We start from the raw sequence: 20514 nt of genomic DNA, 5'->3' as shown, positions 1-20514 counted from the left end.
ACTGGCGGCAGTTTAGGTTTCTGCCTCATCTTAGTTAATGTGCAGGAGGAGAAAGCATGTCTTTCATAAGCATCTTTCTGCACATTGTCCTTGACTTTAAAGATGTTTTAAAAGGCTGCACCTTCATGAAAAGTATTTGGCTAACCCAATATGTTTATTCACAAACAGAAATGCATTACATCAAAATGCACCCTTGCATGATGTGTACTTAACAAAAATAATGCATGCTTTTTTTAGTCAAAATCTTCCATAGGGAGACGACTGAGTTTTCATGAAGATAGTAAACTAAGTTCACATGCAGTGTGCATGAAGGCGAGCTATGTGTCGAATGTTAACATTGAAATGTTGCATGTCTCTTCTGCACTTTGTCTTCAGTTAACTAATATAGACTTCCAGTTCTTCTAGTTTTCCTCACTGCCCCAAGAAGGGGGATTTAAGTTATAACACCATCAACTGAACCCTATCCATCTGAGCATTAGTATATCACCTCAATAATATAAGCGTAAACTTCCTCATCAAACCTTCACCAATTTGGAACAAGAGAAGAATACTTGACTCTTCAAATCTGTCCGTTCACTTTTGTACAGTATGATAGTTCAACTTTTTTAATCTTGATTCTGCACTTTTTTCCATATTCTGAAGACTTTTACTTTCCAAGTACATATCCACCTGCATTGTAACTGCTACAATTGATGTACCACCCATGGCCTTCTAGCCAGTGCATTCTGCACTTTCACAACCCTTTGTGTGAAAATGCTTTCCTGGATTTTATTTTAACAGTTTATGCTCAAAACTCAAGGTGCCTCATTGTAACCCTACTGAAGAGGAGTGTTGTTACTTCATTATTTTAAACCGTCAGGTCACTTTGGCTTAGTGGTAGCTCTCTGAGTCAGGAAGTCATGTTTTCAAGCCCCAATCCTGAAGCTTGAATCTAAGTAGACACTCTATTGCCATACTGAGGGTGAGTTACACTGCAGGAAATGTGAGCTTTCAGCTGCTTTGTCAAACCTAGGCCCCATCTGTCCTCTTGGGTGGATGCAGAAGATCTCATGGTAATATTTGAAGAGCAGGGAAATTCTTGTCTTCTGGCCAATATTAATCTTTCAAGCAACATCACAAACAGATTACTGATCATGTATCTGACTGCTGTTTATGCAACCTGATGATATGCAAATTAGCTTCAGCATTTCTGCTGAATTACAACAGGAACTCAAGTGCCTAATTGGCTGTAAAGAGTTTTTCCGACAACGTGAGATTGTGAAAGGTTCCAAAAAAAAATGCAAGTTGTTTTCTTGAATCTTTTAATCCTGTTGAGGCCAAAACGTTGTATTCTACATTCTATGTAAATTTGTATGTTTTCAAGGAGTTAGATATAGCTCTTGGGGTGAGGGGAATCAAAGTATATGGAGAGGAAGGCAGGATTGGACTGATGAATTGGAAGATCAGCCATGATCATAATGAAGGGAGAAACAGGCTCGAAACAGGCCAAATAGCTACTCCTGCTCCTATTTTCAATGTTTCCGTGTTTCCTCAATCTCTCATCATAACTGAATATTTTCAGGTCAGTTATCATTGTTGAACTTTCCTCGAGCCCAAAACTTTCAGAAGGCACTTTTCCAAATTAGATCAGACCGGTTCTCTAGAGTTATTCTAAGAGGTATATTCTTAACCTCTTGTGAAGAAGTCAGGAACCCCATTACCCTATTTGGTCACATTTTGCAAGTGTGAGCTAAATTTTAATTCCTTATGTAGCTCGAACACTTAATTATTTGGTTCATCTATAGTGCTTTCCTACAGTGCACTGCTTTATGTCAATCTTATATTTAGGAATATACCATCTCAGATAGAGATTATAACAGTCCACTGCTGGTTTATTCAATTTATGTCGTTTTCTAAGTTTGTTTTATAAATTTGCACAGTGTTTGGGATGCATTATAAATTCATGCGCTCCTCTAATTCTGACCACTTAGCATCCCGGTTTTCAAGCGCTGCACTGTTGTTAGCCGTACCTTCACCTATCTGAGCTCTAACTGCGGGAATTCCCTCCATAAATCTTTCTGCCTCTCTAGCTTGCTTTCCTCCTTTAAGACATTTATAAACCCTATTTCTTGCTTTTGATATGAATACCTCCTTCAAGAACGGAGAATGCTGGAAAAACTCAGCAGGTCAGGCAGTATCTGTAGAGCGGAAAAACAGAATTAACATTTTGGATGCCTCCTCTTCCCTGTTGATGTCCAGTCCCTCTGTGCCTCCATCACCCACCGGGGAGGGTCTCTCTACTTTTTCTGTGACTGGAGGACCGAATGCCCCCACTCTGCCTGGCTGAATTTGTTCTGTCACTTGGTAGTTTCTCCTTTTAACTTGTCTCACTTTCTGCAAATAAAGGGTGTGGCTCTGGCTCCCAACATGGGCCACAATTGTGCCAGTGGTTTTGTGGGTTGTGTGCAGTGCTGCTTGTTCCTGTCCTGCTTAGGCCCACCCCCACTGCTCTCTTTCCATTGCATTGGTGATTATGTTGGTGCCGCTTCATGCTCTCGTCTGGACCTGAAGGGATTTGTCGATTTTTGCATCCAGTTTCCACCTGTCTCTTACTTTTGCATGGTTCATCTCTGACACTTCCCTTCCTCGGCTTCTCTGTCTTCATTTCAGTGGACGGTTCATTGCAGGCCCACTGACTCCCACAGCTACCTCAACTACAGTTCCTTTGCACCCTGCTTCCTGTGGGAGCTCTGTTCCATTCTCCTGGTTTCTCCGCCTCTTGTTGCATCTATTCTAGTGATGCTGTCTTAGAAGGTGGATCTTCTGACCTGCCCTCATTCCTTGCCTTCCCTCCGAAGCCCATGGTTGCGTCCCCTTGTTCTCGCTTTCCACCCCTCATTTCCAGTGTGGTGCTGCCATGGCGTGCATCGTCCTCCAACCCCCATTGACCCTGGCCTATTCATCCGTCACACTCTGCTCCCTGCCCTCTTTCCATGGCACCTTTCCTTCCAGTTGAGGAGCGTGCAGTGCCTTTCCCTTTGTCTCCTCCCTTTTCACCATCTGGGGTTCTGGGCACACTGTTTGGGTGGGTAGTATTTTGTGTTTTGTCTCTTGTGTTCACTGCTGTTGGTGTGGTTTCTTCTGCATTGGGGAGACAGGACATAGAGTGCATGACCGCTTTGCAGAGCACCTTCGCTCAGCGTGCGGACATTGCCCAGGCCTTCCGTTGCTTGTCGTTTTGACTTGGTGCCTTGCTCTCATATCCGCATATCCATCCTTGGCTTGCTGCAGTGCACTGGGACTCCAGTGGAGGCTGGAGGAATGGCATCTCATCTTCCGATTAGGTGCTTTGCAGCCCTCGGGACTTGAAATTGGGTCTGCCTCCTTCATCTTGAACCCTTATTTTAGGGTCCCATGCATTTGTTGCCTGAATTTGAACACCATCACATGTCCTTGGCACCAAACCACCTGTCTCATGTTCTTAAGATTATTACATCTTGTTACAGTGTCCCACGGCTACAGTTTAATGTCTAATACATTTCTCCCTTTCTTTACTCCTGATGAAGAATCAAACAGACTTGAAACGTTAACCCTGTTTTCTCTTGCTATAGATGCTTCCAGACCTGCTGTTTTTCCAGCGTCCTCAGTTCTTGTTTCAGATTCCAGCATCTACAGTATTTTGCTTAATATCTTCTTACATGGTTAGGTGTTGTAGCTTGTTTTATCGTGTTCCAGTAAAACATCTTGCATTGTTTTATTATGTTAAAGTTGTTGGTGAAATCAGATACAAAGAATATTGGCCTCTTAAATATGGGAGTACAAATTTATAAAATCTATCTCCTTGCTTAATGTCACTTGGAAATTTGAATATCCTTCTTTCTATTGCCAACTGGATGATGCATCTCACCTCCTCTGGAGGTCCCCAGCATCGTGGATGTCAGTCTTTAGCCAATTCGACTCAGTTCACATGGAATCAAGATATTGCAAGGCTATTGGCCCTGACAATATTCCGGTAATAGTCCTGAAAACTTGTGCTCCAGAACTTGCCACACCCCTAGCCAGCTGTTCCAGTACAGCTACAACACTGACATCTACCTGGCAATGTGGAAAATTGCCCATGTACTTCCTGTACACAAGCAACAGGACAAATCCACTCTGACCAATCACCGCCCCATCAATCTATTCTCGATCATCAGTAAAATGATGCAAGAGGTCATCAATAGCACAATCAAGCAGCACTTTCTCAGCAATAATCTGCTCACGAATGCTCAGTTTGGGTTCTGCCAAGGACACTCAGTTCCTGAGCTCATTACAGCCTTAGTTCAGATGTGGACAAAAGAGCTGACTGAACTTCAGAGGTGAGGTGAGAGTGACTGCCCTTGACATCAAGTCAGCATTAGACTGAATATGGCATCAAGGAGCCCTGGCAAAACTGGAGTCGATGGGAATCAAGGAGAAAAATCTCCCCTATTTGGAGTCACACCTGGTACAAAAGAAGATGGCTATGGTGGTTGGAAGTCAATCTCAGCTCCAGGACATCACAGCAGTAGTTCTTCAAGGTAATTTCCTGGGCCCAACACTCATCAACTGCTTCATCAATGACCTACCTTCCATCATAAGGTCAGAAGTGTGGATGTTCACTGATGATTGCACAATGTTCAGTGGCATTTGTGACTCTTCAGATACAGAAGTGGTCCATGACCAAATGTAGCAAGACCTGGACAATATTCAGGCTTGAGATGATTGGTGGTAAGTAACATTTATTCCATACAAGTGCTAGGCAATAACCATCCTCAAAGGAGAGAAATCTAACCATCTGCCACTGACATTCATTGCCATTACCATCGTTGAATCCCCCCTTACCAAAGTGTTGGGTCTTGCCGTTGATCAGAAACTGAACTGGTCTAGCCAAATAAGTACTGCGATCACAAGTGCTGGTTAGAGGCTGGAAATTCTGCAGTAAGTAATTCACTGCCTGATTCCCCAAAGCTTGTCCACCATCTACAAGCCACAAGTCAAGAGTGCTATGAAATACTGTTCACTTGCCTGGATGAGTGCAGCTCATTGTATTGTCTCCAGACAGTACAGTAAGTGAGGTTTTGCAAACACAGGCAAGTCATGGGGGTTACAGATAGTGTGACATGAACCCAAGATCCCTGTTGAGATTGTCCTCGTGTGCGGAACTTGGCTATCAGTTTCTGCTCAGCGACTCTGCACTGTCATGTGCCGTCAAGGCCACCTTGGAGAATGCTTACCTGAAGATCGGAGGCTGAATGCCCGTGGAGACGATACACATCTCTTTAACCTGTGCTCAGTGCTCCTTCCACTCACATTGTTGGCCACTTTAAGACTTGAACAGCAGGTTAGGTGTAAAGATTCGCATTCTAATCAGTAATCTGTAAACTGTCTGTGCTGTTATATGTACTGTCTGAGGCCAGAACTCTCCATTCACCTGACGAAGAGGGTAACCTCGAAAGCTTGTGAGTTTACTATCAAATAAATCGATTGGACATAAACCTGGTGTTGTCAGACTTCTTATTGGATAAAATTGAGAGGGTTTACTTACCACAAGCAGTTTTATAGAAACAGAAAATGCTGGAAAACTCAACGGGTTTGAAGCATGTGTGAAGAGTGAATAGAGCCAATGTTTTGAATCTGATGACACTTCGTTAGAGTTGAAGACAAAGAAAATTGGACAAGATCTCTACTATGGGGGGGGGGGTGCTGTAATTGATGGGAGTGGCATGGACAAAGGGAATGCAAATGGTGATGACCCCTCATAGTATCACCCCTCATAGTATAAATTTTGTCTGATTTTCTTTGTTTACAGCACTGATGAAGGGTCATCCTGACTTGAAACATTGGCTTTGTTCATCTCCTCACAGATGTTGTCAGGCCTGCTGAGTTTTTCCTGCATTTTCTGCTTTTGTTTCAGATTCCAGTATGCGCAGCATTTTGCCTTGATTTTAGTTTTTATTCTGAGTTGTTCATGATTTTTAATAAACTCTATTAAGGTTTGAGATTCAGACTGTTAAATTTTAGCTGTATCTCTACTTCATAAATAATCTTAATGGGCCCAAGTAAGAACCGGAGAGGTTAGGCTGGAGCTCCAACTGACCAGGCAATTGCTTTTTCAGTGTAAACACTGCCACAGTCACCTTGCAGCCTGAATTTAGTATGTAAACAGCACCAAAATACAAACCGGTGAGTTATCGGAAGCCATATGCTGCATGCTCTCAACATGGATACGAATGTACTTCATGTGACAGAAGAATTGCCAATGTAAAGGATATAGAATTAACATAGAAATTTGTTAAACTGTTAACTGGAGTCTCCTACTAGTTCTTATAAAAGGTTTAAGAAGACAACCCGAGAAGAAATACTGAAAAGGGAGATGTGCTTTTGATCTCGCAAGGATTTGATTACTTTATTAATGCAAGTTACTGAGTCATCCTCCTATCTGTTTATCCCTAAACATTAGCATATACCAAATTACAAAAACAATTTAGAACTTACCTACGTCATGCATCTCTTTTTCTGAATTTGCTTTGCTTCTGTCTACAGGAGACACATATTCTCAGGACCAAACTACTTGCTTAGAAGGTGAACTAGAGAGACTGAAATATTACTCTGAAAACCTTGGTTGATTTGGGAATAATTTTTTAAAAATTCTAATGGAATTCTAATTATACTGAATTTTAATTAAATCAATGAAGCAGATTATTTATAATACTCAATTAATACTCTGATGCCTAATGCTCCTCAGCGGGTTTGATTGTAAGTTATAGAAGGACACCAAAGAATGCTTTTCACATATGAAATGTTTCCATTGTGTTTTTTTTCCATTATTGTAAAGATACTGAGAGCCAATTCAGCCTACAAATGCTGTGGACCTCCACTCTGTTTTTCTAGCTTCTGGCTCTGACTAATAGTTACCAAAAATCACTAATGAACGAACATAATTAAAGGATGGCACAGTGCCTAGGACCTGGGTTCAATTCTCAGCTTGGTCACTGTCTGTGTGGAGTTTACACATTCTCTCCATGTTTGCGTGGGTCTCCTCCAGGTGCTCCAGAAGATCCACTGGTTAGGTGCATTGGCCATGTTAAATTGCCTCTTAGTGTACCTGAACAGGCACTGGAGTGTGGCGATTAGGAGATTTTCACAGTAACTTCATTGCAGTGTCACTGTAAACCTACTTGTGACAAAAATAATAATATACTGTTTGGCAGGAAGAAACATATAATTTCACAGTATATAAAAAAAAACAGTTACCAGGTATCAAAATCCTGGTACTTGCTTCCAAGTCATTATCTCTTCCCTGCCTCACTCCAAATTAAATTTTAACTCATGCTGTGTGATTAGCTTAAGCTTTCCGCAGGCATCTGCACTTGTATTAAAATGAATACAAGATTATTCCCTCTCTTGAATTGATGCTTCCTAGCTATGGGATTTTTGAATTATTGGAAGAATTGTGTCTAATCAGGGGTTATTGGGAGCTAATGAAATATCATTACAATTTAAAATTTTCTCAAATGAAATGCTCATAAGTATTTAATTACGAGAACTCCGTTGATGATTGTGAAGATGTGCTTTCTGGAGCCCCTGAGAAAAAATTAAATCCAAGTAAAAGAATCCTGTAATACTTGTTAACCGTATGGTTTGATCTCTGTATAACAAAATAATTTCTTATTACAAAATATTAAGATAGATACTTTCACCAGTTAGTTTTGTGAAGTAACGACTTTCCTCCTTTGGAGGAGAAGTATTTCACACCAATATAAAGGTTTTGATCCAGTGAGGTTCAGGAACAACATTCTGGATTGCTACTCTTGCCCTTTGTATTGACACAGGCACATGACCTGTAACTATGGTAATATTTTTATCTTTGCGAGCAGTTTCTAGTGAGTTAATTGCAATGTTTACAGGCAGAAATGTTCAGCAAGCTAAAATTCGGTCAACATGAATTTTATTTGTTGAGTCCACTGGGGAGGGAGAGAAGGTTTTAATTGAAATTTATCATTATCATTTGGTCAGGTTAACATGTACATATGGAGCTGAAGTTACTTTAATATTCAGTATTCCAAAGCTAGTTGTTCAATTCTATAGCTTTTAAAATTTGAGTAGTTGCCTCAGTTAAAATCTTTGCCTGGCAAATTGTAGGGCAGGAAATCTACAGATAAGCTCATGTCAAGAGTGTAAGAGTTGGACAAATGGGCATCTCTGCATTTTGTCCAGAAGTGACATTTACAATTTCTGTCATGGGCAGGGCCAAAATCTGTAGCCCAATTAACGAAAGAGAAGTAACACGAAGATGGAGAAATAGTTAGTGATTGCAAGCTCGGCTTTTCAAAGTTTGAGACGAGAGAAAAATTGAGAGAAGATGAGTTCCATAGCTTTGAGATCCTTAGATAAGAGTTGAACAGAAGACTGAGTTTTAATCTTTTACACCGTGAGGATGTGAAAAGAACATTGTGTGTTTAGGATGATACATTTGATGCTTAGGAAAAGCCTCCTTCTGTGTTGGAATTTACTCTGTGACTCTATGAAAACAAAATTTAGAAGTGAAAAGCTTTTACTTTATCAATTTGTGAAAATCCAGCTCAACAAGGATTTCAGTGCACATTATCATTGCATCATGTAAGAATTCCAATTACGTGGTAAATTCCTCAGATCTTTATCAGAAGTCAGTTCAATGTATTTAGCAGTTACAGTGCCTGGTTTGTTTTTGCATAACTTGCAATGCTATTAAATAGCAGATGTTTTCCACTCTAAGGTAGAACTGTGATATTCTTGTCAACATGTGCTGATTCAGGTGGATGATCACGTTGTATCTAGGTTTGCTTCTTTTGCCTTAATGTTTAAGCTGTTGGTGGAAAAATTGTTGCCAGCCTTTTGTGGAATACTGAAAAATTATTAGAAGTCAGACTATCACCACCATTGTACCTGAGGAAGAAACAGCTAAAGGCCCTCAAGTTAACAGCTCAGTCTCCTCAGTGTTATTGTTTAGTTATTTTCTTCCAGCCCTTAATAATTATTTAAACTAGATAAAAGGTTGCTTACAGATCTTAGACGGTAAAGCTGATGCTTGTTGTTTTCAAAGGTGAAAGAATTAATGTAATTGGGCATTACAGTGCTGAAGTAGATCAGTAAAAAATAAATCTGTTTTTCACAGGACCTCAAAATGGTTGGAATGACCCACCAGCTCTCAGTAGGATGCCAAAGAAAAAGACTATGGTAATTAAAAATGTTTAGCTTTTTAAAAAAACTAGTAATTCTGAACCAATATTCAGATACTGAAGGAGTCCGTGTCCACCTGCAGCAACATGTGATCAAGGTTCAGGCTTGGGCTGGTAAGTGACAAATAATATTCACGAATCACAAGTGCCAGGTAATGCCCATCTCCCAACAAAAGAGAATCCAATCATCTCCACATGACATTTAATGGCACTACCATCACTGAATTCCCCACTATCAACATGCTGGAGGTTACCATTGACCTGAAACTGAACTGGGTTAGCCATATAAATACTGTGACTACAACAGCAGATTAAAGGTTGGAAATCCTGCAGTGAGTAACTTTCCTCCTGATTCCCCAAAGCCTGTCCACTATCTACAAGGCATAAGTCAGGAGTGCGATGAAATACTTTCCACTTCCCTGAGTAAGTACAGCTCCAACAACCCTCAAGAAGCTCAAAATCATCCAGAAAAAAAGCAACCCATTTAATTGGCACCCCATCCGCCACCTTCAATATTTACAATTCCATCATCAACAAACAGTGGCAGCGGTTTGTACCACGTACAAGATGCACTGCAGCAACTCAGCAAGGTTCCTTGACAACACCTTCCAAACCCACAATACCATCTAGAAGACAAGGGCAGCAGTTGCAAGGGAACATCACCACCCGCAGGCTCCCCCTCCAAACATCACACTATCCTGACTTGGAATTGTATCACTGTTGCTTCACTATCGCTGGGTCAAAATTCTGGAACTGCCTTCCTAACAGCACCACTGGTGTATGTATCTACAACATATGGACTGCAGCAGTTCATGAAGGCAACTCACCAACACTTTCTCAAGATCAATTAGTGATGGTTAATTAATGCTGAATGACTAAATAATAATTTAAAAATTCTGCCATTGCACATAGCACGATGATTAAGTATATAGTCTTCAGATTGAGCAGAGTTAGTGGGAGGTAATTAGACTGAAGCTACAGTTGATAAGATACTTAAACAAAAACAGAAAATTCTGGAGAAACTCAGCAAGTCTGACAGCATCTGTGGAGAGAGAATAAAGCCAGCGTTTCGAGTCTGGATCACCCTCTCTCCACAGTTATTGTCAGACCTCCTGAGTTTCTCCAGTGTTTTGTTTTTCTTTCAGATTCCAGCATCCACAATATTTTACCTTTTATCGATAAATTTGTTGACAAATTGCATTAAAATGGGAACATAGGAAATTACAACCAACATAGTTGTCAGGAAATATACAATGTCGTAAGATTCTTTATATTTAACGATGGGTTTAAAATAAATTACTATTTAAAGATATAGAAAAAAATCTGAACACTAGAAATAGACAACAGAGTGGAAATTCCATTGGGTAGGAATGAAAATTCTATTCACTCTTTCGATCCAACCACAACCGTGTACCAAATCCTGACACACGGAAATCTAAATAATAGGGACATGTGCCTGTGTTTCCAATGGTGCATCACTTGCCACTCCAGAAGTTACAACCATAGGCTGCCTTTGGCTCAAAGACTAAGTAATGCAGAAAATGAACCAATCCCACACTTCAGTAGTGCTTTTTCTGTACTCCAAAGGGCCCAATTTTACATGCCCCAGTTAGGCATGCTTTTGGCAGGGAAGCGCATTAAATAGAGCCCCACCTCCTTCCCAGCCCCACAACATGGTGAGTGAACAGCTACTGAAATTGGCAGGCAGACCACCATTTGTAAATAAATAAGAGTCAATTGAACTTGTTTAACAAACCAATTAAACTATAACATGTTGCTTGATACAATTGGTGTGGGCAGACCAAATGTTTTCAAAGAGGTGGGAAGGAATGGAGGTGCTATCTTCGAGATAAATATTTTCCATGTTCGAATGGTGATGAGCTTGCTGTGTATTCCTGCTACTTTCTATTTTAATTTATAAGGCTTTATGAATTCATCACTTAATGCTGATTATTTATAGGTGAATGTAATTTTTAGATTCCTTAGAACTTTTGCGGCAGTGTTAAATTAGCACCTCTAAAAGTTGTGAATTTCCAATAGTTGCTACAAGGCCTTAGCAGTTTTTTGACTTATCAAACAATCTAAGCTGTTAATTTTTGGTTTAATAACTATCCATTTGCTGTTTTAATTTACCACATTTTTTTAGGTTCCAGGCAACTTTACTCCTCCTGCACCCATCACAGCTCCAATCATGAACCCAATTGCAGATCCTCAGGCTCCAATGCAGCATCAGCAATCTCCCCCTCCACTACAGAGTTCATTCCAGACTCCTCAGCAACTTTCAAGTCAGCCAGGAGTTCAAAGTCCCTATCAGGGCATATTGCAACCTGGAATGCAGCCCACACTACAAACAATGATGCCAAAACATAGCACAGAGGAAGCTCCCGGTGCTCCGACTGGTGACATAATGCAGGTACAAGATTTTCTTTGCGTTTTAAACTGTTTATGTATCACATACAAGGAAAAGATTGAGATGAGGTTTTTTTAATCTCAAGTAGTTCGTTAGTCTGTGGAATTCTCTTCCCTAGAAAGCAGCAGAGGCTTGTTCATTCAATTTATCTAAGGCTGAGGTGGAAATAGATTTTTGATCCACAAGGGTTACTCCTCTAAATGTAACTTTTGAGATGTATATTGGTAAAACCACAGTTGGTGGTGCATGTATTCAATGAGCATTTTAGTAGAAGGGATAAGGGGAGGAATATATACTTAATGGCAGATTTCTAAATAGTGGGCAGAGGGACACAGGTTTTTGTATATAGATTTTTGCAAGTGATAAGCTATATTGAATAAGAGAATCGTTTGTAAAACATGGGATCTGGGGCTTCATAACATTGATATGAAAGTAGGAAATTAAAGCTGAACCTTTTTATAAAGGTTTGGTTAGGTCACAACAGAAGTCTTGCATCCTGTTCTTGGTCATGTAACTTCAGGAATGATATGAGGGCCCTGGAGAGGAGACTTACCAGAATGGTCCAGAGATGAGAAAATTTTAGCTAGCTTGGAGAAGCTGGGCTTGTTCCCCTTGGAACAAAGCAGGTTGAGAGGAGATCTGACAGAGCTGTATGAGAGTATGAATGGGTAGATAAAGGACAGCTCTTCCCATTAACTGATGATGCATAGCTTAAAGAACATAGATTTAAGGCTTTGGACAAGAGATACAGTTGGGATGAGGGGAAGAACTTTTTTAACGTTGTATCGACCTGGCACTCAATGCCTACAAGGGTGCTGGAAACAGATACGATGAACGATTTCAGGACTAAACTGCATAGGCACTTGAAATAAAATAAATGTGCTAGGACATGAGGATAGTGCGGGGAGAATGCAACTGACTGGATTGCTCTAAGAGAGCCAGCATGGAGTTAATAGGCCAAATAGCCTCCTGTGCCATAATAACTCTGACTCTATTACTTTATTTGCTCAGCCAGTACAACCAGTAACCACTGAGAAAATTGCCAAGAAACCCATCCCAGAGGAACATGCCATTCTGAAGATCACATTTGAAGGATTGATTCAGCGATGCATGACTGCAGCTACTGATCCTGTACGTGTTATATATACAGTTGATTTAATTTACATTTGTGTGGATAGATAATAGGTTGCATTATTGATCTTGTGCTATGACTTAACTGTATCACCTATTCCGAGGCTGATTGCCCTTTGAGACTACTTGATTGACATTTCTTATGAGTTGTTCACTAACATGCAGAACAACTCCAGTACAAGGCTGTAGCCTTTTTGAAAGTACATGAATCTTTATGTTATACTGCATCGTGAAGGTGACCTTCTGGCAGCCAAGGTGTCAAATACATTGTGATTTAATTTGGGGTTTGATTCCTGCTGTGAGTTGAGTTTGTTGATTTCAACTTGAATGTGATATTTATACTTCAGTTGTTATCTCTGGCTGGGATTCCAGTAATCGCCTCTCCATTGCAAAGTGCGACTATGTAAATGTTAAGCTTGGACTTTGTTACAATGCCAAACGTGGTTAACTAAAATTGAAACTTAAGAGAGGTGCATAAAGGGTGCTACGAATCTTAAACATAACCCTTTCAGAGTAAGCAGATGGAAACTTGAAATTAGTAAGCAAGAAAAGTACAATTGTGGCTGAGGGAACATTATTGTACACTATTTTAAGATATTTCTATTGTTGTTCAATTGCTAACTAAATCATAAAATTTTCTTTCTTCAGCAAACCAAGAGAAAGCTGGATGATGCAAACAAGCGACTGGAATCTCTGTATGATAAGCTACGGGACCAGGTGGTGAGTAATATAACATGAACCACTTGCCTTTTATATTGCATTTACCACAAACTCAGCCTCTTATTTCCTGCAGCATGGGACTCGCACAGCTGGCATAACCCCAGAAGAGAGACAGGTTTTTTAACTTTTTTTCTCTGTCACCCAGCAGAAACAAATAAGTTATCTGAAGAGTTAAGAATATATTTCCTGATTTCCATGTCAATCGTACTTCTCCACCATCCACTTCCCAGCTTTATTCCCCCATCTTCTGCAAATAGTGCCATGTATGAATACAGCTCCATGGGTCACAGCCATCTCTGCTAATTAATTTCCTCATTGAGATAATTTTCTAAGTCCACGTTTCCACAGAAAAGATCTCAAAATTGTACACAGTCCACGTCTGGATTGCTGATACGTGATGCCAATGGACAAGAATCTTGGCCAAATGGAGCAGATCCTCAGGCATCTATTATAAACCTAGGAAGTAAAGATAGAGCACACTAATCTGAGAACTGAATGCTAAACTTGGGAATTTAGTGGAGAGAGAAAGAAGATACTGCTTGTTTTACCTCCTGTACCTGTTACTTAGCCAGGAACTGGACCTTTCTTTTACGTTACCAAATCAGTAGCAAATAAGTAAATTAGATTAGGCAGACGTTGAAGCGTAGGTGATGTATATTGTGGGGTTTGCTACTTAGAAATTACTACTTAATATCCCTACAATGCAGAAGAAGGCCATTCAGCCCATCAACAGTCCCACCAAGGCCCTATCCCTGAAAACCTGCATATTTACCCCACTAATTCCTCTAAGCTATGCATCCTGGAACACTATGGGGAAATTTATCATGGCCAATGCACCTAACCCACACATCTTTGGACTGTGGGAAGAAACCGGAGCACCAGAGGAAAGCCACTCAGACAATGTGCAAACTCCACTCAGACATTCTACAAATACATAAAAGGCAAAAGAGTAACAAGGGAGAGAATAGGGCCGCTTAAGGATCAACAAGATCATCTATGTGCGGATCCACAAGAGATAGGTGAGATCCTAAATGAATATTTCTCATCAGTATTTACTGTTGAGAAAAGCATGGATGTAAGGGAACTTGGGGAAATAAATAGTAATGTCTTGAGGAGTGTACATATTACAGAGAAGGAGGTGCTGGCAACCTTAAAGTGCATCAAGATAGATAAATCCCCGAGATGAAGTGTATCCCAGCACATTGTGGGAGGCTAGGGAGAAAATTGTGGGTCCCCTAGCTGAGATATTTAAATCATTGATAGTCACAGGTAAAGTGCCTGAAGATTGGAGAGTGGCAAATGTTGTGTCTTTGTTTAAAAAGGGCTGCAAGGAAAAGCCTGGGAACTACAGACCAGTGAGCCTCACAGCTGTGGTGGGTAAATTGTTGGAAGGTAGTTTGAGAGACAGGATCAATAGGCATTTAGAGATGCAAGGACTGATTAGGGACAGTCAGCATGGCTTTGTGAGTAGAAAATCATGTCTCACAAATTTGATTGTGTTTTTTGAAGGGGTAACCAAGAAGGTAGATGAGGGCAGTGCAGTTGATGTTGTCTACATGGACTTTAGTAAGGCCTTTGACAAGGTACCGCATGGTAGGTTGTTGCATAAAGTTAAATCTCACGGGATCCAGGGCGAGGTATCTAAATGGATACAAAATTGGCTTCTTGACAGAAGGTGGTAGCTGAGAGTTGTTTTTCAAACTGGAGGCCTATGACCAGCGGTGTGCCTCAGGGATCAGTGCTGGGTCCACTGTTATTTGTCATTTAATAATTTGGATGAGAATATATAGGGGGCATGGTTAGCAAGTTTGCAGATGACACCAAGATTGACGGCATAGTGGATAGTGAAGAAAGTTATCTCCACTTGCAACAGGATCTTGATCAGTTGGACCAGTGGGCTGACGAATGGCTTGGGTCACTGTCATAGAGTCATAGAGATTTACAGTATGGAAACAGGCCCTTCAGGCCAACTTGTCCAGTTTAATTTAGACAAATGCAAGGTGATGCATTTTGGTAGATTTGAACCAGGGCAGGACTTACTCAGTTAATGTTAGGGCATTGGGGAGAGTTACAGAACAGAGAACCAGGGGTACATGTTCATAGCTCCCTGAAAGTAGAGTCACAGGTGGCCAGAGTGATGAAGAAGGCATTTGTCGTGCTTGGCTTCATCGGTCAGAACACTGAATACAGGAGTTAGGATGTCTTGGTGAAGTTGTACAAGACACTGGTAAGGCCACACTTGGAATACTGTGTGCAGTTCTGATCATCCTATTATAGAAAGCATATTATTAAACTAGAAAGAGTGCAGAAAAGATTTGCCAGGTTGCTACTGGGACTTGATGGATTGAGTTATAAGGAGAGGCTGGAAAGACTGGGACTTTTTTTCTCTGGAGTGTAGGAGGCTGACGGGTGATTTTATAGAAGTCTATAAAATGATGATGGACACAGATCAGCTAAATAGTCAAATATCTTTTCCCAAAGGTAGGGGAGTCTAAAACTAGAGGGCATGGGTTTAAGGTGAGAGGGGAGAAATACGAAAGTGTCCAGAAGGACAGTTTTTCTACACAGAGGGTGGTGAGTGTCTGGAACAAACTGCCAGAGGTACTGGTAGAGGCGGGTACAATTTTGTCTTTTAAAAAGCATTTTGATAGTTACATGGGTATGATGAGTATAGGGGAATATGGGCCAAATGCAAGCAATTGGGATTAGTTTAGGGTTTTTTTAAAAAAGAAGAGTGGCATGGACAAGTTGGGCTGAAGGGCCTATTTCCATGTTGTAAACCTCTATGAAGTGACCCAAGCTGGGAATTGAACCCAGGTCCCCAGAGTTGTGAGGCAGCTACGCTAACCACTGTGCCATTGTGCTGCCCTTTGTGCAGAATACTGTAAGCCTAGATAACCATATTTGGCTCAAATTAGTGAGCTGGAGTTCAAGCTGCAGACATTGTTGGGCAAAATTACTTCAACAGTTTGTTCCAGCAGGCAGTTACACTCCTTGGCATTTTGATCTAGGATCCTTGGCTCTTGACTTTGATCAACAGGTACAAGGTACTTAGAATCATAGAATCTACAGTGCAGAAGGAGGCCATTTGGCCCATCGAGTCTGCACAGACCACAGTCCAACCCAGGCCCAATCCCCATAATCTCATGCATTTACTCTAGCAAATCCCCCTGGCACCAAGGGACAATTTAGCATCGCTAATCCACCTAACCCACATGTCTTTGGACTGTGGTAGAAACTGGAGCACCTGGAGGAAACCCATGCAGACACGGGGAGAACATGCAAATTGCACACAGACAGTGATTCAAGCTGAGAATCGAACCTGGGTCCTTAGCACTGTGATGTGGCAGTGCTAATCACAAGGACTGCAGATGGAAGAAAGCCACTTATGTGGGGGGAGCAAAAAGGAATGTGTTAGTGATAAAGGACAGTAGAATCATGGGGATAGATAGTGTTCTATGTAGCTGTGACTGGGAGTTGTAAAGGTTGTGTTGTCTGCTCACGGCCAAGATTAAAGACATCTCCTTGCTGCTGCAGAAGAAGTTGAAGTTGAGGGGAAGGATCCAATTGTTATAGCCCCGGGAAAGACTTTTTGTGACTGTCCCAACAAAGTCCTTTTTGCAGTAAGGTCGGGGAGAACTGTTTTGTTGCAGGCCCAGTGAGGATATGGTACTCAAATGGGTGGATGGGAGGGCTTGGTGGGTGAGCAGTTTGCCAGTGGGTTGGTCTTACTCCTAATCTCAATTTTCTCACTCACTCTGTGTCACACACCAATGCATACGCATGCACACTCCCACCCATGTACAATGACCCTCCAACGTTCTGATAACTTGTATTACTTACTCTTTTTTAGTGCTACAACATTGCTTTACATTGTGAATTCAGTTTTTTATTTTGTCAAACCTTAACTTTCTGAAATTTTCTTATCTTCCAGCAGCCCTTTAATAAGAAAAATATGCAAATGTAGCCCCCAGAGCATAAAGGTTGCATAAGCCTGCTTTAGACTGTAGCTAGCTTAGGCTATTATGCAGGTTTATATGCAGTACCATTTTAATCCACTTTAACTCACTTTAATCCAAATCAAGCGATAGTTTTGACACCGTCATCATCATTCAGTGCCCGAATTGGCCTTATCAGTCGTCTTCGGACACACCGCAACCAGCTTCAAAGTGACCAATGGTGTCGAGGTCCTCATCGATGACGATGGACGAACAACAACATGCAGTTCCAGGAAACCAAAATAATCTGAAATCCAAAATACAGTAGGCCCCAGTAGTTTCAGATAAAGAATATTTGACCTGTAAATGAGTTTGATCTAACTGTCATTATAGAGACATGGTTGCAAATGACCGAGTTTGGGAAATAAATGCTTCGGTGAACTTAATATTTCAAAAAATAGACAGAATGAAAAAGGAGTAGAATTGGTAATAAAGAACATAAGAACATAAGAAATAGGAGCAGGAGTAGGCCATCTAGCCCTTCGAGCCTGCCCCGCCATTCAGTAAGATCATGGCTGATCTGTCGTGGCTCAGTTCCACTTTCCCGCCCTCTCCCCATAACCCTTAATCCCCTCTCTTATCAAAAACCCATCAACCCGCGTCTTAAAAATATTTAGCGAGGCAGCCTCCACCACTTCAACGGGCAGAGAATTCCAGAGATTCACCACCCTTTGAGTGAAGAAGTTCCTCCTCAACTCCGTTCTAAACCGCCCCCCCTTTATCTTGAGGCTGTGCCCCCTAGTCCTACTGTCTTTTTTGAGCGGGAAGAGTCTCTCCACCTCTATCCTATCCATCCCATTCATCATCTTATACGTCTCAATGAGATCTCCCCTCATTCTTCTAAACTCTAACGAGTACAAGCCTAGTTTATTCAGCCTCTCCTCATAGCTCAACCCCCTCAACTCCGGTATCAGCCTAGTAAACCTCCTCTGCACTCCCTCCAAGGCCAAAATATCTTTGCGCAGGTGCGGCGCCCAAAACTGCACACAGTACTCCAGCTGCGGCCTCACCAATGCCCTATACAGCTGCAGCAAGACCTCCCTACAAGAACAATAGTAAGGAAGGATTGTGGCTCAAGAGGATCAGGAGATTGTATAAGTATGGGTGCAGATTAGAAATAACAAGAACATGCTTGTGGAAGTAATTAATAGCTCCCTAACATTAGTTACACTGCTGGACAAAATATTAAGAAATAAATCATTGGAACTTGAAACAAAAGCAATGTAATAATTTTGGGGGACTTCAATATTTATATTGACTGGACAAATCAAATTGATAAAGATAGATTGGAAGTTGGGTATTACAATGTTTTCATATGTTTCCTGAATACATTGTGGAATTATGTGGAACCACATAGCTACACAGTTATTTTTGATCTAGTTTTATGTAATAAGGCAGGATTAATTAGGAATCTCGTTATAAAAAAACTTCTTTTGGCAGGGGGTGCAATTTAATTCCACGTTGTTTGAAACTGTCACATTTGAGCTCCAAAATAGAATTTTAAATTTAAAAAACCAGCCTCTCCCTTTCCACAGCAATCCCCCCTTTCAGCATGTTTTGTCTTATCTCAAGTTAAAGGGGACATTTTAAATCATAACCATCTTATAAAGTTCAGCATTCATGACCCTTAACAATAAACATACCTTCATTTGTTGAACTGTGTCTGATTATTTTCAATTTTCTGATCGTAAATCTCTCAGTAGTTTCCATAGTTGACAACTTTTTGAGGTGATCTCTTGAAAATAATTCCTCTAGAAATCCCTCAGTACCATTAACAATAGTGTGAATGCTACCAAAATTCCCCATTACTAGTGTGTTAGTGACAAGATTAATGCTGCAGTCGAGGAATTATGTTCTTGATATTAACACTTTTCTTCATTTCTTGCAGCTCTCACCAGCCATAGTTGGCGGTTTACACAACATAGCAAGAAGCATTGAAACTCGGAACTACAGTGAGGGATTAAGCATCCACACGCACATAGTGAGCACCAGTAACTTCAGTGAAATCTCTGCATTCATGCCAGTCCTGAAAGTGGTTCTCACCCAGGCGAATAAACTAGGTGTTTGATATAAAAGCCTTATCTGAGAAAAGTAAGCTACATACTTTAAAAAGCAATTTGGCCAAACCTATGTTGGTTTAGATTGAAATGAAAATCTGAGCAAAGACAATTTCGATACCCATGATTAATGGACGTAAGTTTCATTCCATATTGCATTTGTTGGGTGTCTAACCACAGCACCTTCATATAAAACATTCCAATATATAATCAGATGTATATGAATCCAGTGGTAATGCACCCTGATCTTTTAAATCGCTCAATATTGCCTGTTTTTTAAAAGAAAGCCATTAAATTATGTGACCTACATAGGACAAATGGAATCCGTACAGTATTGTAATAATCTAGATGCATGCATTACTGATCAAACTGAAATACAGGTTTATGCGCCACTGATTTATTTAGTGGCACTGTATACTTTAATAAAAAGAAGTATAGGGCTTTGACTGGAAAACGATACTTGACTTATGGCTGAGTCTCCAGTAAACTGTTGAAACAGCAGCTCGTCTTTTCCGATCTTCAATTTTATGATTCAGAAGCACACCTACAATTCATCTTTTAAATAAACGTTAATTTATTTACATTCATTTGCCTTTTCTTTTCTGTTGAATTGGTCATAGTAGTCAAGACAGCTGAATGTTAGGATTTACATTGGACAACTAGTTTCATACAACGTTGAACAGGATTGAACAGTTTAAGCCTATACTCTCTGGAATTTAGAAGAATGAGGGGAGATCAAATTGAGGTATTCAACATCATAGAAACTCTACAGTGCAGGAGGAGGCTGTTCGCCCATCGAGTCTGCACCGACAACAATCCCACCCTAGGCCCTATCCCCACAATCCTACACATTTACCCCGCTAATCCTTGTAACGTACACATCCTGGGACGCTAATGGACAATTTACCATGGCCGGTTCTTTGGAACGTGGGAAGAAACCCACTCAGACACAAGGAGAGTGTGCAGAGTCCACACAGACA

At 40.8% G+C, this 20514-nt stretch overlaps 1 protein-coding gene across 9 annotated transcripts in view; it reads left to right on the top strand.

Moving 5' to 3' along the window:
• Nucleotides 1–20117, top strand: part of sec31a (SEC31 homolog A, COPII coat complex component) — a 106773-nt gene extending 86656 nt beyond the window's left edge. For 6 of the 9 annotated variants that reach the window (XM_080190381.1, XM_080190391.1, XM_080190417.1 and 3 more), the window contains 6 exons: nucleotides 6544–6582; nucleotides 9155–9216; nucleotides 11365–11631; nucleotides 12640–12759; nucleotides 13408–13479; nucleotides 19366–20117. In XM_080190381.1, coding sequence (XP_080046507.1) covers nucleotides 6544–6582; nucleotides 9155–9216; nucleotides 11365–11631; nucleotides 12640–12759; nucleotides 13408–13479; nucleotides 19366–19545 — 740 coding nt within the window. In that variant the 3' untranslated portion in view covers nucleotides 19546–20117. The remainder of the gene's footprint in view (nucleotides 1–6543; nucleotides 6583–9154; nucleotides 9217–11364; nucleotides 11632–12639; nucleotides 12760–13407; nucleotides 13480–19365) is intronic. The other 3 variants (XM_080190445.1, XM_080190427.1, XM_080190399.1) reach the window with 1 other exon arrangement.
• The last annotated feature ends 397 nt before the right edge of the window (nucleotides 20118–20514 follow it).

The sequence above is a fragment of the Carcharhinus amblyrhynchos genome, chromosome 1 (genome assembly GCF_965287045.1).
Source record: "Carcharhinus amblyrhynchos chromosome 1, sCarAmb.v2.hapA, whole genome shotgun sequence".
Classification (NCBI taxonomy): domain Eukaryota; kingdom Metazoa; phylum Chordata; class Chondrichthyes; order Carcharhiniformes; family Carcharhinidae; genus Carcharhinus; species Carcharhinus amblyrhynchos.
Note: the sequence above shows the minus strand (reverse complement) of the source record. Positions and strands in the feature narration are given on the sequence as shown.